The sequence below is a fragment of the Cucumis melo genome, chromosome 1 (assembly GCF_025177605.1).
Source record: "Cucumis melo cultivar AY chromosome 1, USDA_Cmelo_AY_1.0, whole genome shotgun sequence".
Taxonomy (NCBI): Eukaryota; Viridiplantae; Streptophyta; class Magnoliopsida; order Cucurbitales; family Cucurbitaceae; genus Cucumis; species Cucumis melo.
Window position 1 is genome coordinate 917,634 of NC_066857.1, and position 27,367 is coordinate 945,000.

General features: G+C 31.0%; 3 protein-coding genes and 1 long non-coding RNA gene across 6 annotated transcripts in view; 3 read left to right on the plus strand and 1 right to left on the minus strand.

The window, feature by feature from the left end:
- Positions 1 to 222: 222 nt before the first annotated feature.
- LOC103495309 (DNA polymerase kappa) lies at positions 223 to 7,131 on the minus strand. 2 transcript variants are annotated; one of them, XM_008456816.3, is made up of 14 exons: positions 6,960 to 7,131; positions 6,378 to 6,550; positions 5,374 to 5,547; positions 5,150 to 5,273; positions 4,963 to 5,063; positions 4,546 to 4,632; positions 4,205 to 4,300; positions 3,939 to 4,059; positions 3,546 to 3,674; positions 2,864 to 2,955; positions 2,562 to 2,673; positions 1,399 to 1,742; positions 914 to 1,239; positions 223 to 568 (listed from the first exon to the last, which is right to left on the minus strand). In XM_008456816.3, exons 1-14 carry the CDS (start codon positions 7,111 to 7,113, stop codon positions 445 to 447), a joined length of 2,157 nt encoding a protein of 718 aa, XP_008455038.2. In that variant the 5' UTR covers positions 7,114 to 7,131; the 3' UTR covers positions 223 to 444. The 2 variants fall into 2 exon arrangements, with proteins under 2 accessions (XP_008455038.2, XP_050939507.1); XM_051083550.1 differs by having other exon boundaries at positions 3,939 to 4,077.
- A 5,156-nt stretch (positions 7,132 to 12,287) lies between these two features.
- On the plus strand, positions 12,288 to 17,804 carry LOC103495673 (endo-1,4-beta-xylanase 5-like). The gene is made up of 7 exons (XM_008457300.3): positions 12,288 to 12,342; positions 12,943 to 12,989; positions 13,116 to 13,338; positions 13,982 to 14,145; positions 14,429 to 14,527; positions 15,272 to 16,060; positions 17,183 to 17,804. The coding sequence occupies exons 1-7, from the start codon at positions 12,288 to 12,290 to the stop codon at positions 17,552 to 17,554; spliced, it is 1,749 nt and encodes a 582-aa protein (XP_008455522.2). The 3' UTR covers positions 17,555 to 17,804.
- Positions 17,805 to 19,457: 1,653 nt separating this feature from the next.
- LOC103495310 (ADP-ribosylation factor-like protein 8a) lies at positions 19,458 to 22,723 on the plus strand. The gene is made up of 6 exons (XM_008456818.3): positions 19,458 to 19,863; positions 20,974 to 21,055; positions 21,162 to 21,194; positions 21,328 to 21,449; positions 21,909 to 22,070; positions 22,265 to 22,723. Exons 1-6 carry the CDS (start codon positions 19,826 to 19,828, stop codon positions 22,380 to 22,382), a joined length of 555 nt encoding a protein of 184 aa, XP_008455040.1. The 5' UTR covers positions 19,458 to 19,825; the 3' UTR covers positions 22,383 to 22,723.
- Positions 22,724 to 23,807: 1,084 nt separating this feature from the next.
- The window catches only part of LOC103495311 (uncharacterized), an 8,643-nt gene continuing 5,083 nt past the window's right edge, over positions 23,808 to 27,367 (plus strand). For both annotated transcript variants that reach the window (XR_007820189.1, XR_007820188.1), the window contains exons 1-2: positions 23,808 to 24,110; positions 24,403 to 24,455. This is a non-coding gene — a long non-coding RNA (uncharacterized LOC103495311). The remainder of the gene's footprint in view (positions 24,111 to 24,402; positions 24,456 to 27,367) is intronic.

Here is a 27,367-nt window from a genome sequence, read left to right on the forward strand (position 1 = left end):
TTAATGTGTCTAAATTAGTTTGTTTACACCTTTACTATGCTCAGAAAATTTATAAGATGTTAAATTATTGATACATGGTTATTAAGAAATTTTACTCTATTGCTTCTAAAACCTTTGTTATTTTCACTTGCTCACTACTTATCCAACTCATGGTGATCATCACAAACGATAAACAAAATGGTTATTGGAAAATCTAAATATCAGTGCATCAACAAACCAAAATACGAAATCGTTATCTGTTATCCATAACTAAAAAAAATGTCATTGCTTTAAGGCACTCAGCAAGCTTCTTATCAACAATCCGGAGAGTAATACTTACTGTACAATAATCTACAAATTTATGATGCTGCATGAAACAAACGGAGTGATGAACTAACCTAAAAAAATAATGGATAATGTCCAACAGGTATGAACAAATATACACAATGATAAAATGTTATAGTATTAAAACTTCTGATTAGTCTTCACAAAGAATAAGTCAATTGGAATATGTTTGACCTCTTTCTTTGGAGTTGACTTTTGCCTTTTGTGCTTCCTTGGACTAGACAGTAGGTTCTTGTCAGCAGTTCTGTTAGATTTACACTAGTAAGAAACACAAGCAAATTACAAGAATAGTAATAATTATGATTATAGGAGAAACAAAAACATATTTGGGGATGTTATTAGCTCGACAATAATCATGCACAAATAGTCAGTGTTGAAAAATATCCCCATTTTGCTTCAATAAGAAATGGGAATTTTACTTCAATGAGTCCAAGTTGAAGATTCTTTTCACCATATTCTAATGGACGTATAACTTGCAATCATCAACAATAGAAGTGATTAAAGCAGCTGTGGTTAAAAGATAATTTCAACGAAATCCCAGAGTGCAAAACAAGATTTACGAGCACTATAATCTAGAATGGTATATTACCTTTGCCTTGGCGTAAGGGTTCTTGAACGAATGCCAGATTCCTCTTCCTGAAGTTTTTCCGCAATGTGGAAATCTATATGCTCCTGTCTTTCATCAACGAAACTCGCTGGTACTTCAGCACCACAGATTGTACATTTGTAGTTGTCTATCCACCAAATCTGCCCATTATTATCTGGTGATCTTACCTCGACCTGACTTTCATCATCCACATTATTATTTGGATTGCCTTCAAGGTTTCTTGATGAAGCACATGCTGTGCTTGAGACTCGAGGGATTAAGGCATCTGAGGAATCTGAGGTGCTTCCTATGGCAGTAGAAATGTTTGCCTACATATATTTTGAATGTATGAAAAGCCATTTGTATGATGAAGTAGGGATATAAACACACTTGATCAAAAAAGTGAAGTTCAGTTACCTTTGAGCTTAATTCCAAATTAATAAAGGAAGATGATAATCCATAATCCAGAATTTATTCTGGATATATACCTGATCAGCGCTGACGTTTCTCAAAAGGTTCTCAAGTTTCTCCGACTTCTCAGCGACATTGCTGGACATACAGTTGCTGTCATCCATATTTGAGAAATTGTTGTCAAGTCTTTGATTACTGACTTGATGGTGTGTTTCAGGATCAGTATCATAACCATTGATGCAGGTATCAATTTCAGTGTCATCCATGAAACCATGATTGTTAGAATCAGTATTCAAGGAGCAACAATCACCCGTACTCTTTCTTGTAGCATCTCCTGATGTAATAAATCTAGTAATAGAAATTTGGGTTGGACCAAACACAGCAGTGGCTCCATCTTCATTGAACTGAGATATCCGCAGCCCTGGAGATGTAAAAAAAAACTTTACAAACTTAATGATGTAAGATGCATGATCAAAGGATTTCAACGTCTATTGTTCATAATATGTGAGACATACAGTACGTCCTTTTGTAAGATATCAACATGAGATCAATACCAGTGAAAAATGAACTCTAAAGATCCATTTGATAAACTTTTTTAGTTGGCATGCATGCTTCTTTCCTAACAATTTCGTCTACTTCACTTTCTTTAAAAACAATTTTGAAATCTTGAAAAAAGTTCAATAACAAAAATATTTTTTTTTAAGAGAAGAAACATTTCATTGAATAAATGAAAAAGAGAGACCTCAAGCACCTAAAGGTGATTACAAAATAGATTTCCAACTAGAGATTATAAAAGAAAGACTACAATTCTTAAATGGGTGCCCTGTTGTAAATGAAAATAAAGTTTTTAAGCAATTACTGTTTTAGGCTTTAAAATTTTGGCTTAGGCATAAGTATAACCTTTTTGATAGGGAGAAAATGAAACAAAGAAACATGAAGATGAAACAATGTTTATAAGCTTAGTTTTTTAATATTTGTGAACGTCTGGACTAACTTATGTGCATCTTGATTAATCTCACGGGACAACTTCTCAGATCCTTCGACATCTTACCACTAGCCATATATTGAGACGGTCTCTTTTTTACCACTAGGTCAACCCATGATGGTTGTGCTTATAACCTTAGCCTTAATTTTCAAAAGAAAGGAAACAAAAAACAAACTGATTATCAAACAAGCCTAAATTGTCTGATTGCGACTCTTTTTCAGGAAAACAAAATATACGGTAAAATCAAGAACTAACCTATTAGTCTTAGAGAAACGGGCAGTTCAGCCTTTAGTAGCCTTGATGCATGTTGCAAGATGTCACTGCTGGAGCAAATGTATTTTTGCAAAGTTACAGCTCTGGTTCTAACCTGTAGATTGTAAAACAAGTTTGATTAGTAAAATCAAATGAACAACTGCAGGAAGAAAGACGGCAGAGTTAACAGAAATCACATATCTGAATGAGTGGGTTACTGAAACCTCAACATATTAAACATATGAGATTTCTTCTACACTATCTAATCTAAACAGTTTAAACCAGATTCAGGACGAATAATGTACCTCAAAGGATGCAGTTTTTAGTTTAAGAGTCAGTGTCCGCCCAGTTAGACCTTCTTTTTCCATGTCCATTGACAGCATCTCCGCAAGGTCAGCTGCAATTTATACGAAGTTTACAAGGTAACTGGTAAAAAGAAAAAAATTCAATAGTGACCTAGGATTACTGATCTGGTCGGGTAATCTTTGGATTACTGATGGGATACTTTCTAATGATCTAGTTAAAAAACTCGACAATGGTAGATTCATTTTCCTGGTCACCAAGCAATACTAGTCCACTGCCAGTCTTCTAAATAATGGCCAAAATATTTCAAAACACCCATGACCCACTAATTCCATCATTATGTTTTCTCAAATTTTATGTTAACAATTCAACAAGATTATGCGATGATATAAAAGACGTAGTTCCTACTTGATGAAACACCAAAACTTGCAAAGATAACAAGAAAAAGTGAGAAATAAAATACATCAAACCGTAAAGACAAAGTCCAAGCATAAGGGAAGTATAATCAAACTCAAAATTCATGTGACTCAGAGGGGAAAGTTGGAATATGACTTCAGAGTAATTATTCAATAGAATGCCAATCCAGCAATCCAGAAATTCGCCCATGGTCAAATCCCAAATCACGATTTTTTTTTTCTTTTTATAAAAGAGGGAGAGAGGAAGAAAGAAAAGGGGAACAATTACCAAGTTTTTGGAATATTAATCTTTCATCAGTGGTGGCTGCAAAAGTTCTTTCATTGCTGATGCTCTTTCGAAATCTAACCTGTGGAGTATCAGTGCTCCCAAGGCCAAGCCCAACCGATAAGAAAAAATCTGCAAGCATGGGTAAAACATTAAAAGATTGTATAAAGTGATACAACAATCAATAAATAATTGATGATGGTCAAAATCGTAGTTTCGTAATAAGTTTACATTTTTTCTTTAAATAATGAGTTATATCTTCAATTGATAAGGAAAAAGAGAACTAAAAGTATCTTCAACTCATCAAGATAAATTAATCTTCAGTGAGATAATGGAACATCTGACGTATTCATGTGTTCATTATATAATATCAGTGAGAGATATTATAGCACCGACCTGCTGAGGATTGAGAAAACAACGCACAGAGGTGGCCACCCTTTTGTAGCATCTCCTCACATGTATTAATCCCCAAAGCATCCTTTAAGATATGTTCAGTGACCTTTCCAATCCCACCAATCTGAGATAATAGCTTAGCCTGTCAAATTCATTCTTGAAATAGGACTCTAGGACGAGAACTCTTAACGATCTATTCATTCATATTTGATAACATCTTTAAATAACATTGTGGATTCTGTTTTGGCATAAAAGCAATGATCACATACCTTTCTTATGGGTAGCGATGATATAAATGTAACAATAGCTCTTCGGTCATTTGGTAAAATGAACTGTCCATTTGGCTTGTTAATATCAGAACAAACCTGAATAACAAGTATCCTGTGTTAATTCAATTCTTCTGTGCAAAGTGGAAGATCTAAGAGCAATATTTTGCATTGGGTTTTCATCCACAGATAAGATAACATACAGTACTTTCTATTCTTGTCATTTCATATATGGTAGGACAAATATGTTGGCAAGCAGTTCACAGTCACCAAAACAATAATAAATTTATACTTTTTCTACAAGAGATGGATATACTCAATAGAACTTGTGAGCAATTAGAAACCTTGGCAAGTAGTCGGTTGGCAGCAACTCCAGCACTACACGTAAGACCAGTCTCTTCATATATACTGGTTCTAAGATCCTTAGCAATCTAAAAAATAAGCCAAATAGCAAGAGAAGCTTTAGACTTTAGTAGACCATAAAGACAGCTATAGAAAAGATTATCTGCTGCATTTGATACTATGCACTTCCTATCTGGAAACGTACAATTTCAATGTAAAAACTTCACACTTCAGTAACCAAGCTCATTCTACTGCTGATTCTGAATTCTCTAGAAGACATAAATTTTCTTTTGAAAAAATGAAAAATAGAAAAAACCATCCAATACAGATTGACTAAAGGCTTGTCTACAAGATCACAACTAAATGCTGACACACCAAAAAATTTAAAAGATATTAGTGAAAAAGTAATATGTCATTACTTCTTCACTTGTAAGGCCTCTTTCTTTGCAGACTTCAGTTATATCAAGGTATGCTTCATCCAGACTAGCAGCCAAGAAGTTGGGATCATACCTATGAAATACTAACAAGGAAAACAAGTGAATACCAAAGAATAAGAACTAAAACCTACAAAATGCATTTGTAGCTCCTTGAAGCATGATTGCTTACCTTTTCTAGTTAAATCACTGTAATAATTATACTTTTCAAAATTTGTGGGAACAAGAATTAACTCTGGGCATAATCTACGTGCAATAAAACCAGGCATAGCAGCACGAACACCATACTTTCGAGCCTAATCCAGAATAAGTAACAAGTTAGAACAATAGTGCTACTGCTACTAGTCCAGCAACTAAACAATGCAACAATTCGTGTATATATATAGACAAGCAAACCTCGTAGTTAGCAGTGGAAAGCATAGACATGCTACCAACAGCCATCGGCTTGCCCTTTAACAAAGGATTGCTTAAAGTTTCGACTGCAGCATAGAAAGCATCCATATCTACATGCAACCATATCCTTGATAGATCACGTGTAATTTCCAGCTCCAAAATTCTTTTATCTGCAACCTGCTCATAAGAGAATTATACTCTTACCTCCAAAATTCTTTTATCTGAACCTGCTCTTTAGAGAACTATGCTCTTGACTAAACTGGTATAATAAGAATCTAAGTTCATACAGTAATAAATAAAAGAATTATACATATTTGCCTGAAATATCAGTTCCCTAAAAAGAGATGGAGAAATTGACTCGAATCATGAGAATGGGACCACTACCCACTTGTGTAGTTTGGTTCAGAGTACTAAATTGTCATTCCATATGACTGTGGCAAGGAATAAAGACACAAAGAAATCCTAAATGTTTCATGAGTCTTCACAGGGTAGAATCAAAGTCATCCAAGTTCACCAAAAAGCCCAGACTGCAGCAGCCACAAAATGTTCTCGATCGGAATTGCATGAAATGACATCTGCCCAGTTTAATCCAAGTGTAATAGGTAACAGATGTTTTTTGAGCTGAGTATATATATATGTTCTCATTTCTGCACCAAATGTCTAATTGGTAGCCATGAAGTTAGCGAGACAACAAGATAGTCTTACTGAAATAAAACTCAACAGCCAAGAACTTATTTCAAGGTAAACATTGACTTGTCTTTGTACATCTTTCGTGCAAAATAATAATACAGAGAAGGAGGAGGGTAAGTAAAAAACAATGATCCTGTGTCTATCCTTTCCCGGCCAATTGAACTAACCTCTCTATAGAGTACAAATCTAACTACAAGCTCAATCCTCTAACAAATGGGAGTCGTTTGCATAATGAGAGTAAAGAATAAAAATAAGAAATAAATGAATAAGCATGTAAATGTGCCTAGGTGGGAGGAGGGGTTGACATCTAAATCTACCTTTTGATACTGAGAAAGATCCGTTGCTGTAAGCTGTGCACACCTAGCTCGCATATTCTCAATCTTTTCTCTGATGGTGGCCTCTTTCCGCTCCTCGTTTTCAAAATATTTTGACCCTTTGCTCATTTCATATACAATTCTTTGTACTCTCTCCTTGTCAACTCCTTCCATACCTTACACGCAGAAAAAGAGAATAGAAGGATTAAGATTACTAGATATCAAAATATATTAGTTACAATTCATTAATTTATTGAGTACAAGTTAAAACCGTTCCTACTCTCCAATTCTATTGTTGAATCTTCCATTAGCCATAACATATCGAAAAATATACTCGTTTATTTTTATTCAATTACTGATTTCTACAGGTTTGCTCCAAACAATTCAAAAAAAAACACCGAAATCGAAAATTCAATCGCATAATATACATATACACGATCAGAAGAGCTCACCAGTTACTGAAAATTCTCTCTAGAAAAATTAGTTCTCCAGATTTTAATCGACACCGTAAACGAAACAATCAAAAAAGAACCCTAGATCAGCAACAGTCAACAGTGCGTGAGAAGTAAAAGAGAGAAGAAATACCGGCTTTTGCATTGGTGTAGACAGTGTGGTAAGACTGCCATGGACGATCGGCATCGCCGGCGGTTTCCTTGTTTTCCATTTTTCTGAAGGTTTCGAAACTGAAGCTTCCTGAGGAAGACGAATGAGAAAAAAGTCTGATTGATTTGCAAAACATAAATTTATAGCGTTGAAGTCTGGGCGCCAAAAATAAAATTTGGTTCGTAAATTAAGTGCCAATAATTATTTATAGCCTTATCGAAAGAGGTTTCGTTAAAACAGTAATTGATTTTTTTTTTCTTTTTCCAATTCTTCTACTTTTAATAAAAAAAAAAATCATAAGTAGAGGTTATTAATATACAAATATTAGTCAAATTATTTCTAAAAATCAATCGATGATAAAAAAAATCGATACAAGTCCATCGTTGTTACTATCGGTTAGTGATAAAATCTGATAGAAATTCATCGATATATGTAAGTGATAGTAATTAACATAAATCTGTTACTTAAAAAGGTTAGTAGAAGTCTATTAATACATTTTTTTAATGTAGTTTGATGTTTTTTCTATCTATGGATATTTCTTTTAATAAGCACTATGTTAAAATATTATTTCAATCCCTCTATTTTGAAATTTGTTTCGTATTAGTTTATCTATTTTTAACGGTTTAGTTTCATTGTTTGTATTTTTAATCAATCATAACTTTTTAGAATAATAATAAAAGAATAGATTATTTACACTTTATGACAAAGTATATACCACACTTGATTTTTCATAAAGCTTGAAAATTTTGTCCACTTTACTAGTTTTTACAATTATTCGAGTAATAAAAATGACATAGATAACAAAAAAAACACTTAAATTAACATTATATTAGATAACTCAATTTATGATTCATTAAAATATAGAGATTAAAATTGTCATACTTTAAAGTATATTGATCAAAATGACATCGAAAAGTTTCCAAAAACAAGAGGTTCAACGTTCAAATCCTACACACAAAGTTGTATTCAGTGGTGAATCTAGAAAATATATTGACGGGGTTAAAAGAAAAATATGAAAAATAAAATACATAAATAGAATTTGAACTCAGGTGAAAATGGGCTAATAGTCAGAGTAACCACTAAACTAATGATAAATATTAATAATTATGTAGTTTTCTTTATGTATATTATATAAAGACGATAAAGTTTAGGGGGGCTCGAGCCCCTTAGGCCTATGCTAAATTCGTCGGTAGTTATATTTGAAAAGATCTTTCAAAATAAAGCATCTTAATTTCATAAATATAAGTGTGATTTAACCAAAGGATTGTCAAGAGATTTAGACTCATTTAATATGCGATTCATTTTCATGTTCTCAAAAACAAAAATTAATAAATAAAAAAATGCGTTTGGTATTTATGTTTCTTAAAACAATTTCCTAAAACAACACTCGAAAAAACCTATCTTAAAAAACAATAATTCGTTTTTCTTTTTTATTTTAGATTTTGTTTTAAAAGATCGAGACACATTTACAATTCCACGACCTAACACAAATTTTAATTTTTAAATCGAAACAAACTATTTCTTCAAATACAATTAAAAATACGAATTTGTTTATGCTTTTCATAAAAATCTTTGTTTTCCAAAATAAATTTCAAAAAGAAATTGAGGGTTTTTCAAAATTTGGAATTTTCTTTCCCTCCAAAATAGTGTAGTTTTTAAATAGAAGGAAAAAATGTGAATAAATCAAAATATTGGATATTAATAAAAATAAAAATGGACCGTCACCGAACGGTTCCGTAGCTTCATGGCGTGGAGGGTTGACTTATAATTTAACTTAACCCTTAGGTCGTGGCTTCGATTCCTATTAGGTAACGAAGAAGAAAAGAAAACAAAAGCCATTAATTAATCACTCTTATTTGTAAGGTATTTAAAATACCTTTTTACTATATTAATAATTTATTAAAAAACCATGCGAGAAAACGAGATACATTTTTTTAATTAAATTTAGACGATAAATATATAACATCAAATTTAAATCATTGCATTTTCTAAATTACAAAAATAGCAAATATATCTAATGACTTGTTATAAATTGTGTTGGATTACATAAAAGAAAGTGGACCCCACACCTATGAGGAAAGAACCGTTGCTGTTTAATTAAACTATCATGGACCGGCTACGATGTTGAGCTTATAATATGTAAAAAAAAAAAAAAAGATGTTATTAGCTTTTTTTTTCTTTGTCATCTAATTCAATTTCCCAGCAATAAAGAAAAACGATAAAATTTCTCGATCACATTATTATTATTATTTTTTTGTTCGGTACTATTTGAAAACATATTTTCTGTTTTTCATCTTATTTTAAAAGTTACAATAATTTTAAATTAAGTTCCAAGCCAAAGTCATATATTTGAAATTTGAGAACTTTAGGAGAAAAAAAAAGAAAAGAATATATTAAATAAAATTTGTTAGGCACATTACCAAACGGTTTCGCAGCTTGATGGCCTAAGGGTTGCACTATAATTTGGTATGACCCTTTGGTTCATGAGTTCGAAGCTTACTAGGTACGAAGGAAGAAAAAAGAAAAAGAATATATTCAACATATATCATTTACAAGGTATTTCATAATACCTCTTTTTAATTTTCCAAGTGTGACATAACATAATAAATTTAAAGTGTATATTTTATATTGATTTGATTACAAATAGTTTGTGAATTTTTTTATATTTTTTAAAAAATTTCTCTTATTCGTTTCTATATAAAAATAATATAGAAAAAAATCTATTTTTTAAAAAAATTATTATAAATCTCGATAAAATAAAATTATTTACAAAATATAATAAATTTAAAGTATATTTTTTACATTGTTTTGATTATAAAAATTTATCATTTTTAAAATAAAATAAAATTATTATAAATCGCAATAAAATAAAATTATTTATAAAATATAACAAAATTCTATAACACTAATTTTAATTTTTTTTTTGTTTTTGAAAATGTCCTTTATTTCAATAATTCCTCTGATATTATCTAAAGAAAAAGGTTTTTTTTTAAATTTCTCTTATTCGTTTCTATATAAAAATAATATACTATAAGTTTTTTAAACAAATTATTATAAATCTCAATAAAATAAAATTATTTACAAAATATAATAAATTTAAAGTATATTTTTTACATTGTTTTGATTATAAAAATTTATCATTTTTAAAATAAAATAAAATTATTATAAATCGCAATAAAATAAAATTATTTATAAAATATAACAAAATTCTATAACACTCATTTTAATTTTTTTTTTTTTGAAAATGTCCTTTATTTCAATAATTCCTCTGATATTATCTAAAGAAAAAGGTTTTTTTTTAAATTTCTCTTATTCGTTTCTATATAAAAATAATATACTATAAGTTTTTTAAACAAATTATTATAAATCTCAATAAAATAAAATTATTTACAAAATATAGTAAATTTAAAGTATATTTTTTGCATTGATTTGATTATAAAAATTTTATCAATTTTAAAATAAAAAAAATATTATAAATTGCAATAAAATAAAATTATTTATAAAATATAACAAAATTCTCTAACACTAATTTTAAATTTTTTTGTTTTTGAAAATGTCCTTTATTTCAATAATTCCTCTGATATTATTTAAAGAAAAAGGAAAATTTTCTAATTTGTCATACCCATTTTTATATAAGTATTTTTTATTCAAATTGCAAACTATGTATATTAGATTTAATTGACAATGGCATGTTAATGAAACTGGCAAAATTGTCCATTTACAACCCATTTAAATAAGATTGACAGATGAAATTTTACTAAATAAAAATTACACCTAAAAGAGAAAGTTTCAAATGTCAACTCGAAATTAAAAGTTATGAAAACAAAAATATTAATTTTGAAAATCAAAACATTCCAATTCAATAATAAATATAATAATTACTAATATTGAGAATTCATGAGGATTTGAGGAAATTGGAAAGGTTAAATTTTCGGTTTAAAATTTATTTAACTATTAAACATTTCGAACATTAATTACCTAATGTTGTTTTTAATTAAATTTTCAATTTTGGTTGTAACCTACCCTTAGTCCCTACAAAAGTACATTATTATGCAATTAATGAGAAATTTAAATTGTAAATTAAGGGTATGTTTAAATTTTTTTTGTTAAACAATTTCATGACTATATATTTGAATCAATAATCAAGAGGTACAAAAATTTATGGAATTTTATGTTCTTTTGTGACCGTATATTAGATTTTAAAATAATAATCAAACATAGCGATCATTTTCACTCAATTTTATTCTTTTTTATTAAAGAAAATTCTATATTTCCAGTATGTATTTTTTATCAATAAAAAATGAGTTTTTTAAAAAATATAACAAACTGTCAAAATATTACACTGTATAAAACAATTATGAAAACGGAAAAAACCCACATGCCCACAATGTAAAATACAATTACCCTAGTCAACACACAATAAAATTGACCTTACGTGCGTTATACACGATCATGTAGATTTTGATACATGATATCGGACATACATTGCCCTAGATGCCCTGGGTTGAAAGACTTTTGTCCTTAGTTATTCTATCTCAAGTCTTAATTGCACCAAGATAACCTTTATTTTATTCGATCTCGAGCAAACATTACTTCGAGATGAAAGATTTTTACTTTTAGTTATTCGATTTTAAACCTTAATTGCATCGAAATGGTCCGAGACCTAATCAATCGCGATATCTAATAGTAAATATTTTAGATTTTTGTTATATTTATGGGTAATATATTTATTAAACTTTGTAGATAATACTTACAATTATATTAAAAAGAGGGGATCTGAAAACCTTCGTTGTTTTAAAGACAGATTAGAATTAGTTTGATTGCATAAATCAATCAATAAATAATAAATAAATAAAAACAGAAAGTTTGACCAAAAACTATTTCTATTTATAAATACGAAGACACAAACATAAATACGGATGGGGAAAAAATAATAAAAAGACCAAAAACAACCATTTATTTCGAGTTATAAATACCAAAAGATCCAAATATTAATTAAAAACATAGAAAATTCCCATAACCTTTTCCATAACTGCCCGACCTCTTTCTCATCGTATATATATATACATCATATAAACCTATCTGTCCCCCATGCAAAATTTCATTCCTTTTTCCTTTTATTTTCTTTCCCTTATTTATAATCTTTACAAAAATAATACTCTTTAATTGTTTCAATTTATGATAATCTCTTAAAAAAAAATTTCCTTAATTTTCCAATCCCCTCTTTCTCTTCTCTTCTTTTTCTTCTTCTTCTTCTTCTTCTTCTTCTTCTCTGATTTGTTGAAGAAAAAATAGAAGAGAGAAATGGGCATGGCGATGATAACAAACGTGGCTCTCATTGTCTGCGCTCTTCTTGTTGCTTCAGGTTTGTCTCTTTATGCTTTTAATTAATTATTTAATTTCTTACTTCTTATTTTTATTGTTTTTATTTTATTTCTGTTGAGTATATATATAGTTTATATACCATAAATTATATTATATAGGTTTTACGGTTAATTTTTGTTTTTTAGTAGTTTTGTTATATGAGTGTAAATAGTTTGTCTAATTTTTTTTTTTATTTTTTAAAAAACCCCTAGTTTTACGGTTAAATTTTTTATAATTTCCAACAACAATTAGCCATATATAGATATAATGTGGATCAAACGTGTATATGGTATCAAAGCATGAAATTGAGCTATATAAATTGGTAGAGGTAAGTATTGATGTAATTTAAATGGATGTTTTCAAATATAGCAAAATAGGTCAAATTATTTATAATATAAAATTTTTTTACTAACGACTATTCCCGAAAGACAATGATATGCATGATGTCTATTAATGCCCATCTACCAAAGTTTATCACCAATCTTATATTTGTAAACATTTTCAACAATTTTATTATTTAAAACATCTATCGTAATTTGTATTGGATGACCGAATGAAACCAAAAAATAATATAAATTTTATTTTTCTTTCCATCTTGTAGGCTTGGGGACAAATGCAATGACATATGACTACTCAGCTAATACTGAGGTATAATTAAATTTTGAATTATTATAACGTAACATATACTCATAGTTAAATATTGATTTCTCGTTTAAAAAAATTTATAAAATAATTCCAAACGGCGAACATTATTTCGTAATTTTTTTTGGACAGTGTTTGGTAAAGCCAGAAAGCGCTCAATACAAGGGAGGGATAATTGAGAATCCAGAATTGAACGATGGATTGAAAGGATGGTTTCCATTTGGTAGTGCGAAAATCGAGCATAGAGAAGAATCAAATGGCAATGTATTCATAGTGGCTCATACAAGAAACCATTCTTATGATACTCTCTCTCAAACTCTTCACTTGCATTCAAACATCATCTATACCTTTTCAGGTATTATGTTCCTTTTCCCCTCGATTCATTTTATGATTTTAAATTTAGGCTTATAGTTTTTTATTATTTTATAGTTATATCAAATTATTCCATTAATTATAGAAAAATTAAAACTATTTACATGATAAAGTGAGTGATTTTTTTTTTTAATTATAAATGGTTTGTATTTTTTAATTATTCTTGAAAACCCCTTAATTTTCTTCTTACTATAATTTAAATTATTATATTGACTCAATTGAAAAAAATAATATATTATCTCAATTTATTATTTTACACGTCAATAAATGATTTATTAAATATTTATTATGTGTGATCGTATTCTTAATATTTGTTATGGTGACCAACAATGGAGGAAGAAGACATCCTAATACTAGAAATTTCATTGCTTTTTATTAGGATGGAATTGTATGGTTGAATCTCCCCGCCACCTCTATATTGTAATTTTTTTTAAGAAACTTGTAAATTAAAAGTAAAATTATAAAAAAATAGAATATTTAACAAAATATTTACACTTCATACAACCATCAAATGTAATAGATTTTGTCTTCTAGTAGTTTTCGTTTGTCGAAGATAAATTGCTTCTTAATTTTTTATATTTTAAAAAAAAACCCCTAAATTAAATGGGTATTTACTTAATTTGCAGCTTGGGTACAAGTTAACGAGGGAAAAGCTGACGTAGCAGCGGTTATAAAAACAAAAAGAGGTTACGAACACGTGGCAGCTACAACGGCCCAATCAAATTGCTGGTCCTTCTTTAAGGGCGGCCTCACCGTCACTGAACCCGGTCCGGTTGAGCTCTACTTTGAGGTAATAAAACGTAAAACACTTCAAAGCAATATTTTTTCATCTTCATCTTTTTCTAACTTAATAATAATTTAGTTCGTAAATCTATCTTTAAAATTTTTAAATTTCATAAATCTATTAAATAAGATGGTATTAATACAAAGTTTGAAGTCAAAATGTAACATATACATATGTGTGTTACATTACAGTTATAAATCAACTGTTTTAAAAGAAAACTTTATAGTAATTAATGTTGGATTTAATACTCATAATATATGGATCTTAATTTTAATTAAAATTTGTCCAGAGCAACAATACTAATGTGGAAATATGGATGGATAGTGTCTCATTGCAACCATTCACTCAAGAACAATGGAGAGCTCATCAGGACCAAGCCATTGAGAAGGTACATCAATTAGCTTCACAATATATATTTAATTGTAATTTTATTAGAAATATACTTACAACAAACACACAAATTCAACCTCAAATTTCTACGATGTTAAATTTGAATTAAATTGATATATCATATAATAAAAATTGACCTCTCGAATTAAAATAATTGTTATAATTATCCAATTTTAACATTTGTACAAACTTGAGATCATAAATTTTACTATTGAAAGTTTGAAGATATAAATACAATTACGTTTATAAATAATTTTTGCAATTTATTATTTTTCTTTCTATCAGTTATGCATTTTTCAAAGTAAACCTGAATTAAAAAAAAAAAAAAACTCAAAATAATAAAAAATGAAATTGAAAATATAAAAAATAGAATATTTTAAACAAATAAAATATAATGAATTTTATCTTTTAGTAATTTTGTTGGTCATAAATAGTTTATTGATTTTTTTATATTTTTAGAAAATCTTTACTTTTTATATTCATAAAAATTTATTTTTAGTTACGATGTGCTAATTTTCAATTATACTTTTAAAAAACCCTTACTTTTTATATCCATAAAAGTTTATTTTTAATTACGGCTAATTTTCAATTATAATATCAATTTAATTTTGAATATGATTTTTTTTAGAGTAAAAAGAAGGATTTAAATTTGGTTTAGAATTTTAAAACTATTCTCTTTCCTAAATTATTTGGCGCTAACTATATAAAGCCTAAGTTTTGAAAATGTGATTGGGTTGGGCAGTACCGAAAGAGGACAGTGAAAATCCAAGTGCTCAACAAAGAAGGCTATCCTCTTCCCAATGTAACGATTTCTCTAGGACAATGGCGGCCAGGTTTCCCAGTCGGCTGCGCCATCAACCGCAACATTCTCAACAATTTCCCTTATCAGAACTGGTTCCTTTCCCGCTTCACCACCACCACTTTCGAGAACGAAATGAAATGGTACAGCAACGAGCAAACCCGAGGCCATGTCGATTACTCCGTCTCTGACGCCATGATCTACTTCACCAAACAACATAACATCGCCGTCCGTGGCCACAATGTCTTTTGGAACGACCCACAGTACGTACAAGGTTGGGTGAAATCGCTTTCGAACACAGATCTCTACCGTGCCGCTCGACGGAGACTCGATTCGGTCATGTCTAAGTATCGAGGCCAAGTGATTGCTTGGGATGTGGAGAATGAGAATCTCCATTTTAATTTTTTCGAGAGCAAATTAGGGTGGCCTGCTTCTGGTTTGTTCTATAATTGGGCGATGAAAGCCGATCAATCGATTCCGTTGTTTCTGAATGAGTTTAATACCATCGAGTCTAGTGGCGATGCGGCCTCTTCTCCAGCTAGGTATCTTCAGAAATTGGATGCTATAAGAAAGTTTCCGGGTAATAGTGACGCCAGATTTGCGATTGGACTGGAATCGCATTTCGGTCCTTCTCCTAATCTTGCTTATATGAGATCAGCCATTGATACGCTTGGTTCTGCTGGAGTTCCGATTTGGCTCACCGAAGTTGATGTTTCTAACTCGGGTAATCAGGTACTCTTCTTGATATCTTACTCGAACAAATTCATGTTTCTTCTGCCCACTAGCTGTTGAGTTTATCTGAGTTTTGAATAAAAAAATCATTGTAGGATACGTAATAAATCACATCTAGAATCATTAGTTTGTCTTGTTCATATATGTCTCGTCTTACCAAAACCAAATATATTGCAACAATATCTTGTGCTTTGGTCGAGGGATAGTTTAATTTAATGGAGTTGGTCAATGATTAGGACTATTGAAATTCATATACAGGATCAACCATACTCGAATCCATTAACTTTACTTTTGGGTGAGGATTGCTATAATGCATCGTCTTAAAAGTCCAACATGTAAACTATTAACTTGCGGGAACTTCTATTCTGTCGAAGGGATTGATTCTTTGCGGTTGAAAAGTGGGTAGAAGAAAATCTTAAATGTTTTTGGCGCATGGTTGAGATTGATTTTGAAATTGTTGAAATCACTTTTGTCATGTTTAAAATCACTCCGACTATACTTTTAATCATTCAAAATGACTCACTCTTTTAATTAAAATTCTTTTTGAATGAAAACATTTTCAAATGATAAAAGTGATTTTAACTATTTTAAAATCAGTTTCAAACTTAATTAATTGTTTGAAATCACTTCTTACAAAATCTAGTTGATTCTAGCTGTTGAGATTGTCATGTCAAAGAATATGTTACCTCTTCTAACTTACTCCTAAAAGTTTCTATTGTAGTCTACTTTTCCACGTTCACTTCATATAACAGCAACCGGTTTTTCAACAGTACTTTGACCAACAGTTATTTTAAAATTCACAACGTTTCTGAATAAAACCAAATATAAATATCATTCAACTTTGGAATTTAAAGTTGAGATTAGAAGTAGTTTAGCAATCGCATTCATACTGATTAGCTTGTAGAATTGAAGCTTCTTCCTATCTATTGCAAACTATCTCAATTTGTCAGAATTCAACATATAAGACGTTCAAAGAAAAAAGAAAAGAAAAGGAAAACGTCTACGTCCTGGGGGAACCCAATTGTTTGTGAATGGATCTCATAATCAATTAAGCCAAGAATTTTCTAAGCTTCACATGGTGATACAAAATGATGTTCTTGGTTTTTGTATGGATAAAAACAGGCATATGACTTGGAGCAAGTTCTAAGAGAGGGATTTTCTCATCCAAAAGTGAATGGAATTGTGATTTGGTCAGCATGGGCACCATGGGGATGTTATCGAATGTGTTTGACAGACAACAATTTCAACAACTTACCAACTGGTGATGTGGTAGACAAATTGTTAAAAGAGTGGGGAATCAAAGGCTCAATCACAGCAACAACAGATTCTAATGGCTTCTTTGAAACCTCACTTTTCCATGGAGAATATGAAATGAAAATCTTGCACCCGTCTGTCACCGAATCTTCCATCAATGCTCAGAAGTTTAGTGTTCTTCCTGGATCTGAAGGTGAATCAGAACAACAATCACCTTTGCTTATTCAAGTTGAAGTCTGATCATTTGGGCATTAATTTTATGCTTGTTCTCAAGGTTAGTTAATTGCTCTCACTACAGCTAATTGGTTTTTTGAATACTCATGGTGAATAAAATTAGGGTGTAATTATACAGCTTTGATACAGGTATAGACAGCTCTTGGCTTGTAACAAAGTTCCAAGTCAAGTTAGCTTCACTTGATTTCTTTTTTCTCTCATTTTGATGAGTGGTTGATGTAATCTACTATTGGTTTGATGAAAAGTGAAAATCAAAGGTGAAATTAACTTTCAATCCTAATTGATTTCTAACCTGTTCAATCCGACTAAAACGTTCTTGTTTGGCGTTTGCTAACCTTCTTGATAGAGATGCAATAGCAAATATAACAATCTAATCCAAAGCATTATAGTATAAGGTAAAAGGAAAAAAATTAGACAAAATTTAGATAGATTATCCAATGATATCTGTTGTTGTTTTTGTCTTTGAGTCGGTTTGTTGGTAAGCTTTTCATCCTCCATAAAATCATGTTTAAATTTTAAGGGTTTATTGCCTTAGAATTTGGTTTGGTTGCTATGTTGAAGATACAAATAGGTAATAAAAACAAGAAAATTATAGGTTGAAATTGTGTTTATAATCTAAGTTTCAAAACAAATTGATAACCAAGCAAGATTCGAATTCATCGACTATTCGATTTTTGAAAATTATCTTAAACACACCTTTCTTGTTTGTTTTTGTTATTGTTTCTTCGAGATATTTTCAAAATTCAAACCACACTTCGAAAGAAAATTATTAACGATATTTACAAATATAACAAAATTTTATATTTTATCACACCGATGGATTTCTATCAGTTTCTATCAACGTCACTTATATAACCACTGTAATAATATAGTTTTAAATGATTACAAATATATCAAAATATATTAGTGATAGATTCTATTACTAACAAACTCCTACAATACTAACCATACTAGCAATAGCGTTTTATCACTATAGACTCATAAAAGTTAGATCTAAATTTGACTATACTAATAATTTCTTTAGTTTTGTGTTATATCTACTGATACTTTGGATCTAATTGTTATACTTACAACCGTCCTTCATTTATCTAACAGAAAACCATAATTATTAACATTAATAGATCCATAAGTAAGATTTGATGAAATATTGCTTTACTACTTAATTAGGATGACTCTTCTCAGCCCATGGTTAGCTAAATAAACAAAACCATTCTTCATTTGTAAATTACAAATCATGTGAGAATAATTAGAATATGGATCCTTCATTGACAAACTACCAATCATGTGAGATATCAAAGTATCACAAAGTAGTTGACTTGCCTAAAAGATACCCATGGAATATCAATCCCATATATTTGCAACATATTAAAAAAAAAAATCTCAATCTTCTATGTTTTCACGACGCTAATTGCAAATTTAGTTCTTAATATTTGAAAAGAGATGGTTAGTTCTCATGATTTTAAAAATTAGAACTTAGAGGATAGCTTGAGACAATGACTATGTAATGTTATAAGAACAACTTCTTACTGCGCTAAATACTATTTACAATATGATACCGTGTTTACTATTTTTTTTTAGATAAAATAATTTACTTCAAATAGAAATTATTCACTTCTTATTTGGACTAGGCCACGAAAATATATGGTTTGATAAAAGCCAATGATTGATCTATGTAGGTTGACAAATTATGATCTATATGGAAGCCCACACTACAACCTCACATTTAACAATTAAAAACTTTTAACTTCATGCCATTCAACACCATCCATCTGTATTTTGTCATTTTTAAGCTTTTAAAACTGCGTCGTTTTTCGACCAACCTCAAATGGAAAACCATTCTATTCTCAACGGGAGCGCGTATAAATAACGCACCAATTACAACACGCTTCGTATTTGCAAAAGCCAATACAAATGGCTGACGGTAACCACTCTCTCCAATAGGCGCGTGGTCTTTCCAAAATAAACCATTCCCCCATTATAATTCGAAATTCATCCATCGCCTTTCTTTCTTTTTCGCTCTCTCTCTCTCTCTCTCTCTCTATTTGAGCTTGAAAAGGAGAATGGCGAAATTGCCTTTCTGATCTACAGCGAAGAAGCGGAAGAAAGGCGAAGCTTTCCCGCATTGATTTTCTCTTGTTGATCGAAACCCTAGAATAAAGGAACAGGAAGAAGAAGAAGAAGGAGCTGAAGCTGAAGAAGAAGAAGAAGAAGAAGAAGAAGAAGAAGAAGAAGAAGAAGAAGTTTTTCGTTTTTGTTTATTGAGCATTCTGGTTCACGATGGGTTTGTGGGAAGCGTTTCTCAATTGGCTTCGAAGGTATGACTTCCTTCCTTCTTCTTGCTTCTTCTTTCGATTGACTGTTGTATCTTGTTTTATTGTTGAATCATCTGTTGGTTTGTTCCTCTGACAATTATACAAACGATAATATTCGATTCGGATTGGCTAATGTAGGAGAGGAGCTTTATTTATCTATTTCTTTTTTGGAGGTTTTTTTCTTCTTCTGAAAATTAGATGATTGAAATGGAAAGTTTCTCCACTGGTTTCTAATGAAACGTCTCCGTTGTATGGAATTTAAGATTATACATGGGCGAGGGCGGGGGCGGGGGCGGGGGCGCAAGTTATTTTGGTTAAATTGGATGATAGCTGTTAATTATCGTCTAGTGTATTCCGAAACTGATGGTTTGATGAATTAAACAATGATGGGCGTTTACTTTGTCGATTTTTTTAGAATTTTTGAGAGCTTTAAAGTTTAATATTCAAAAAGCAATTTGTGCTGTGGTGTTCGGAGTTGTTTTGTGTCGTTTGGATTGGTTTTGATTACCATATGCCTTGTTATACTTCTTCAATAACATGGAGAATTAGGGAGATGAGGATTATGTTTTCTATTTTCAATGCGATAATTAGGATGGTTTGGTGGTATTCCTATTTACCATGGTTTTCTGCAGTCAAGATTTAAGTTGTTTCATCTAGTGGTTATGGTTGTTTCTTTACTATTCTAAATTTCTAATTGATATAACGTTCAGGTGTTAGGGGCCTACTTGTTTAGTTTTGATTACGACCTCAAAGAAATTGTAGTTAATTTGGCGGCTGCGTTTTAGAACAATGAATAAACTGGTCAAATTGCTTTTGCAATGATGGTATTTTCATTCATGTTGATTAGAAATTTAGGAAGTAATTTCTTTAATGAGAAGGAAGAATTGAATTGTGGTGTTTATTTATTTACTTTCCGTTGATTATGACAAACAATTTGATTAAATGAGATTTTAAGGATAAGGGTGGTAAGCTTTAATCTATTGTTTCTGCTAATAAATTAGCACGACCCCCAAGCACAATAAACCAAGAGATGATTTATGGTCCTTTTGATTCTTCATGTGATGCACACTCTTTTGGGTTAAGACGCATTTTATCATATTTTTCTTATTGCAGCCTCTTTTTCAAGCAAGAGATGGAATTATCTCTGATTGGGCTTCAGAATGCTGGAAAAACATCACTTGTAAATGTTATTGCAGTAAGTGTACTACCTAATCATATGCTAAATACTTATTATTGGTTATTTACGACCTAATATTGGCTACTGCTAAGGCCTATTTTCTCTTCTTGGATGTAATTTGCAGACGGGTGGATACAGTGAAGATATGATCCCAACGGTCCGTTATTACCTCTTGATGTTTAATTGCATCAGTTCTTCTGTATTGGAACCAATTTTGATTTGCTCTGTTATCTAGTTTTGTACCATACCTTGTTTCTACAGTTCTACTCAAAGCCTACTTTCATCTGCAGGTAGGATTTAACATGAAGAAGGTGACAAAAGGAAATGTAACAATAAAGCTTTGGGATCTTGGAGGCCAACCAAGATTCCGTAGCATGTGGGAAAGATATTGTCGTGCAGTTTCTGCCATTGTGTATGTTACCTATACTTCCATACTTTATACGCGACGATTGCTAATATACTTTGCAGTATTCCGTTACTGTAGTTAAAGTACCTGCAGTGGTTCTATGATGCTTGTTCTTTTGTTCACAGGGAAGATTTCTTTTCTTTGCTAGGTTTCTGCTTAAACCTTTCTTGCCCGACTATAACTAGTTGTGACTTGAGGTTGCTGCTTTAGTTACGAGGTCCATATTTTGGCACTAGATATTGCCTTGTCTTAATCCACCTAACTTTCTTCTGCCCTTTCCAACCATGTATAGAATTTTGTTTCTTCAACTCATATAGCTTTAGCAAAGTTTCTGAAAATTTTGATGTCCAATGCTAAAGGTTTAAGGTGTCCTTTAAATATAAATAAATCAATCAAATGCTCGATTTGTTGCTCACTCTATTTTTTTTTTTAAACAGTCACTGCTACTGACTTCTTGTTTTGCAGTTATGTTGTGGATGCCGCTGATTACGAGAACTTGTCTGTTTCAAGAAGTGAGCTTCATGACTTGTTGAGTAAGCCTTCACTTAATGGAATTCCATTGCTGGTATTGGGTAACAAGATTGACAAACAAGGAGCTCTGTCGAAGTCGGATCTCACAGAACGAATGTAAGTTTAAACTTTTAAATCTTGAGCTAATAATAATAAGGAATTGTTCTGCAATGACGTTGCATGATCTCCATCTCAATATCAACCTCCATGACTGAACATGTAAAAAAAAGTAAAATGTCTTAACGTCTGTGTTCGTAAGAAATTCTTTAGGCAGTTCCTCTGATTTTTAAAGATGCCTCTTCACATTGCAGGGGACTCAAGTCTATCACTGATAGAGAAGTCTGTTGCTATATGATTTCCTGCAAGAACTCAACCAATATCGATACGGTCATTGATTGGCTCGTAAAGCATTCAAAGTCGAAAAACTAAGCTGCAGTGGCTGCAATCTCCGCTTCCAACGTTTAATTGTAAGAGGCATGTTTCTAGTTGGCAAATATGTCGGTTGTTCTTGTCCATCTGAGCTTTTGCTGATATATGAATATCCAACTTCCCTGTCCTGTTGCTGTGTTTATACCTTCGCACATACCTATTATGTACATTGGTTTAGATTTGTATTTGATGAGGGCTGTGATTCTCTTGTTGGAAGGAAAAAAAAAAGGAGGGAAAACAGAGCTTGATTTTGATTGTTGCTATAACTTCCATTTGACTATGTGGATTGTCATCTAAACATTTTTCCCTTTGTGTATGATTCTATCTGTTACTTGGACTAATGTGTTGAAAATCCCTCTCTCCTCTCCGTTAGCACACACCACAACGTTTTATTTGGTCGAGTGTTGAACCATATTGTCTCACTCAGGCAACCTCTGTCTGGATTAGATTTGATTTTGATACATTGATATTTTACCGCTACATTAGATTTTCAAAGGTCTCTTGGTTTCTATTTTATAGCATTTATGTTGTAGAAAGAAACCATTTGGGTTGAAGATGATTGATGTAGACACTCCAAGATCAACTCGAAAATAGGCTGCTCATCTTCTCCTTTACCCTATCTTGTGGCAAGTCTAGGTCTTACATACATGGAAGTTCGATCTAAAAATTTAATGGTTCAAATGCTATTTTGGCTCACGAGTTTTGATATTCGTTTAAATTAGCTTACTTGCTAATGTGAAATTATAGTTTATGTGGTTATGGCAAAATTTTACTTTCTATTTGTAATAGACATCTTAAATTTAGTCTTTCAAATGTAATATTTATGAAAAGGGATATTTGTTTAATTTTAACTTATTTATAAATATAATAGAATTTTACTTTCTATGAACTTTAATAAAAAATAAATAAAATTTTACTGTATTTATAAATATTTTCAACATTGTTGCCTTTAAAATAATTTTCCCAAAACAATAAATTTCATAGTAAACAATTTTGTGTTTTGTTGACTATATTGTTTTCATAATTGAAGGTGAAAATGCTAATGTGTTGTGTGTGTATATATATATATATTTAAAATTTATTGAATATAATTGATATTATACATTTTAAATTACAAGAACAAATTTTAAAAGTATAAAAATTAAAATAATATTTTAAATTAATATATATCAAATTTAGAACTTGGTTCAGTGGTAATTAGCATGATTTTCTACGATAAAATAAGAAAGTTCAATCTTTCATCTCTAAAATTGCTGTACTAAAAAAGTCGTGTCAATATAGACTAAAGAAGTGGTATCAAAGTCCATAAATATTTGTAAAAAGAATATAATAAAACATGAATTCAATCTTGTATTAATATCAAATTATATTAGGAAATTATTGAAGAAAATATGGACACCCTCTTCTCGAAATATGGAAGAAGCCGGTGTGGAACATTTCCCGCCACGCACCACATGTCGACCAACTTCTTTTCTTTATATAAACTCATAATTACATTTTAGAAAAACGCGCGCCCCCGAGTGAAAACATTTTCCGCTTCAAATTCCAATACGACGGAAAATTGTCACTAACTCATGATTTCTGCGGACATTTCTTCTTCTTCTTCTTCTTCTTCTTCTTCTTCTTCTTCTTCTTCTTCTTTCTATCGATCGAAGTTAATCAGTTCATTTCGAACTGCATAAATCGCTACTGCAATGGCGAAAGCTCATTCGGCGTGTATCACTCAAGGTTGGCAACTTAGAAATTTATAGCACAAACGAGATCGCTTGCTGTTTGAACTGTTTAGCTTATGCCTTTCTTTTCTGTATTTTGTCTACTTGCTTTGTATGTGTTTGGGGCGTTAGATGTGAATTCATATGTTTTAACTCATGCTGCAATTTCATTTGCCGCCTTTCTTTTCTCTATTTAGTCTAGTTGCTTTTTCTTGAACTTGGAACGTCTGCTATGATTCTTGATGCGAGATACGGAATGCTGCCATTTCGGCTGGAGATTCTTAGCTTATTCATTTTCTCTCTGTCAGTACGTATGGAACTGCTAATCGATGGTGGAAGATGATACGAGGTGTATTTAGAGGTTAGAAATTAAAAGCACACCTGAAATTAATTGCTGATTTTTTGTTTTTTTTTTCTCTTTTGCGGTTTATTTTGTAGCTTCTTCTTCTTCGATGTATTTGTTTTTCCTGAATGCAATCGGTTTGGCAGATTAACTTCTGTTTTAGTTTTCGTTTTTTTTTGTTCTGTTTATTGATTTTGTTGAAGATAATAATTGTGCATTTTGGTTGATGAATTTTAGGGAAGTTTAGAATACACTGCTAGATGAATTCTTGGCTTGCTTTTCCTTAGTTTGCATTTTACTTCTATATGTTCAAATTTAACGATCGGCTTTCCATCTACTATATATGGCAATATATAGACGATGTTACGGTTTAGAACTTAATGCATCGATGTGTAAAAAATTATAGTAAGATCATCGAGCGTGTATTTGTGTACGTTTCAATGCTTCAAGGAAATGTTATTGTTTGCTTGGCTCGTGGTTGATAGTGATGGAACATTTGAGTACTTGTACAATGTTAGGATACTCAGCCTGTCACTCTCTCTCTCTCTCTATATATATATATGTTTTTGGATTCAGATGATATATTTCTATTCTTATTTTTCATTGAACTCCTAGAAGGAGAAGTGTTGATTCAATGCAAGGAGGCGACTAGGTTAGGCAAACATTTGGTGAATGAGCTGTTAATTCAGTAGCCCCATTGTTGTAACTTATATTGACAAGAATGCTGGTTTATTTTCATTTTTCATTCTTATTAGTCTAGTTGGATTCAGAAGATCCCTGGCTAGGAAGAAAGTGGGATTATTGGTGGACTATTAGTAGGTTATTGGAAGGGGCATACTTGTATATAGGTTGTAAGTTTGTTAGAGCTTTTAGTTATAAATAAAGGGAGTGAGTTGAGAGCTAGGTGTGAACAATTTTGTGGGATTTCCTTTGGGGAATTTAGGAGAGTATGCCTCTGAAGGCTCCGCTATATCGTAACTTCTTTAGATATTGCAATTTGAAATTATCTTTTAGTGTTCTTTGTTGTTCTTGAGTATTATTGTTAGGCTGTATCTTAACATATTATTTAGAAAAATATCAGAATATGAAGTTAGAAAGTTCCAATATTAATGGGCATTCATAGAATCAAACTTGGAACCTCTAGCGCCCAAAATAACAATAATCCTACTTTCTTCCTTAGCCTTATGAAATTACCTTATCGTCGGCTCTCTATACAATCTATCTTGGACTGGGCTATATTTGGATAAATCACTGAATTACCTTATTGTCAGTATCTACTGTTTCTGCAGTTGTAAGTTTTAAACCTTAACCTGACTCAATTTGGATTCTGCAAAATTTATTATAGCGGACAGAAAGGGATGAAGGTAGTAAAAAATAAGGGGGAAGGGGGAAATGCTCAAATTTATTTACCATTTTTCAGGTTGTATTTCACTTGATGTTCTCAGTTTTGAATTTATATGTCATTGGGATTTAAAAATTTATATGTCTAATTAGCTATTCTCACTTCCAAGATTCCAACCAAGCTTTAGCTTTGCTACCTTTTTTCCCATAGAGTTAATTCTCTAGATGCTTTTTTAGGACTACATATAATACAGTAGAATGGATACTGGCTTTTATCTTATTTCATATCTTCTCTAAACTGTTGGTATATGTTTTAAGATGTTAATATAATATATATATATATATATATATATATATATATATATATATATATATATATATATTTCCTGAAACTAAATTTGTAGTTAATTGTGTGTTGGGATTCAAGCAAGACTTTTGGAGTTCGAAATTAAATTCATCACTCAGAATTATTTGATAGGCTATTTGCTTCTTTTGTTTCACTACTATTGTTTTGCTAATTGACTTGTCTTGGCCATTGGGCTGCAATGGCAAAATTAACTATATTGCAATACGTTAGTTGAATATGGAGTATTACTGCAAACCATAAGCCTTCCAAGAATAATATATCTGACCTATTATGGCTTCAGTTTATCCGTAATTTTGTGAAAGAACTCTTTTAAAACCTAACTCTGAATCTTCTTACTAAATGAAGACTATCATTAATAACTTCTATTTTTAAGAGTTTAAGTCAGTTCATTCTGCAGCGTTCTTCTGAGCATATTTTACTATCTCATCTGAGGATCTTCTCATACTTGATGCATTTCCTGCCTTTGACATATGCTAAAGTTTGTTAAAGATCTTTCGACTTCTTCCTTCTAGAGAGAGTTGAAACCTTTCACCTGAAAAGAGATTAATATTGAAAGCTATCAATTTTTCATTTCTAACAAACCCATTTGCCGTGCCTTTTTGACACACACAAATTTTTTTTGAGTGTCTGTTGAGTCAGTTGTCCTAGTTCTACAGAACTTCAAAATTTTGAATACTCGATATTAAAACTGTCTACAATGTTCCAACCTATGCATTATAACGATGAACTTGCAACAATGAATTTCACGACTTTTTTAGTTTTCAACTTTCTTTCTCTTTCAGTATTTAATTTTTGACCTACCTGTACCTGTTAACTATTTGCGATTTCAATTCTAAAACATGGGATACAAAATTTTTTTTCCTTGAAGTTTGGGAAAAACTAGTGGGGCATTCCCACCCAAAGCGAGAATCATACCATTGGACCAAATGCCTTTTTGTCCCCTATACTTGTCAGCACTCAGCAGTTGATTAGCATGTTCTCGTCTTCATATTAATATAGATATTATTTTTAAGTTTCAGTTTTCTAAAAGTCCATTATTGTTATTCCTTTTATATCTTAGTCTGACATCCTGGAACTTATTATTCAGAACCACCTCTTGGATGCTTGGTTAGTGTAAAACTGGAATGATAGGACTTGTCATCCAGATTATTTTATTTACCCTATATAGGAGATGTTGAGTTAGTAACTGAGGCAGGGGCATCAGGATGTATCAATAGTAGTA

What these genes read in the sequence shown, in the direction of transcription:
- LOC103495310 (XM_008456818.3), top strand. Translation starts at nt 19,826, where the DNA reads ATGGGTTTGTGGGAAGCGTTTCTCAATTGGCTTCGAAG. An exon ending in TTTCTCAATTGGCTTCGAAG is followed by an intron (nt 19,864 to 20,973) that starts GTATGACTTCCT and finishes TTCTTATTGCAG; the next exon opens with CCTCTTTTTCAAGCAAGAGA. An exon ending in GTGAAGATATGATCCCAACG is followed by an intron (nt 21,195 to 21,327) that starts GTCCGTTATTAC and finishes TTTCATCTGCAG; the next exon opens with GTAGGATTTAACATGAAGAA.
- LOC103495673 (XM_008457300.3), top strand. Translation starts at nt 12,288, where the DNA reads ATGGCGATGATAACAAACGTGGCTCTCATTGTCTGCGCTCTTCTTGTT. An exon ending in CATCATCTATACCTTTTCAG is followed by an intron (nt 13,339 to 13,981) that starts GTATTATGTTCC and finishes CTTAATTTGCAG; the next exon opens with CTTGGGTACAAGTTAACGAG. An exon ending in CGGTTGAGCTCTACTTTGAG is followed by an intron (nt 14,146 to 14,428) that starts GTAATAAAACGT and finishes AAATTTGTCCAG; the next exon opens with AGCAACAATACTAATGTGGA.
- LOC103495309 (XM_051083550.1), bottom strand. Translation starts at nt 7,113, where the DNA reads ATGTTTTGCAAATCAATCAGACTTTTTTCTCATTCGTCTTCCTCAGGA. An exon ending in ATCTTTCTCAGTATCAAAAG is followed by an intron (nt 5,548 to 6,377) that starts GTAGATTTAGAT and finishes TCTTATGAGCAG; the next exon opens with GTTGCAGATAAAAGAATTTT. An exon ending in CAGTGATTTAACTAGAAAAG is followed by an intron (nt 5,064 to 5,149) that starts GTAAGCAATCAT and finishes TTTCCTTGTTAG; the next exon opens with TATTTCATAGGTATGATCCC.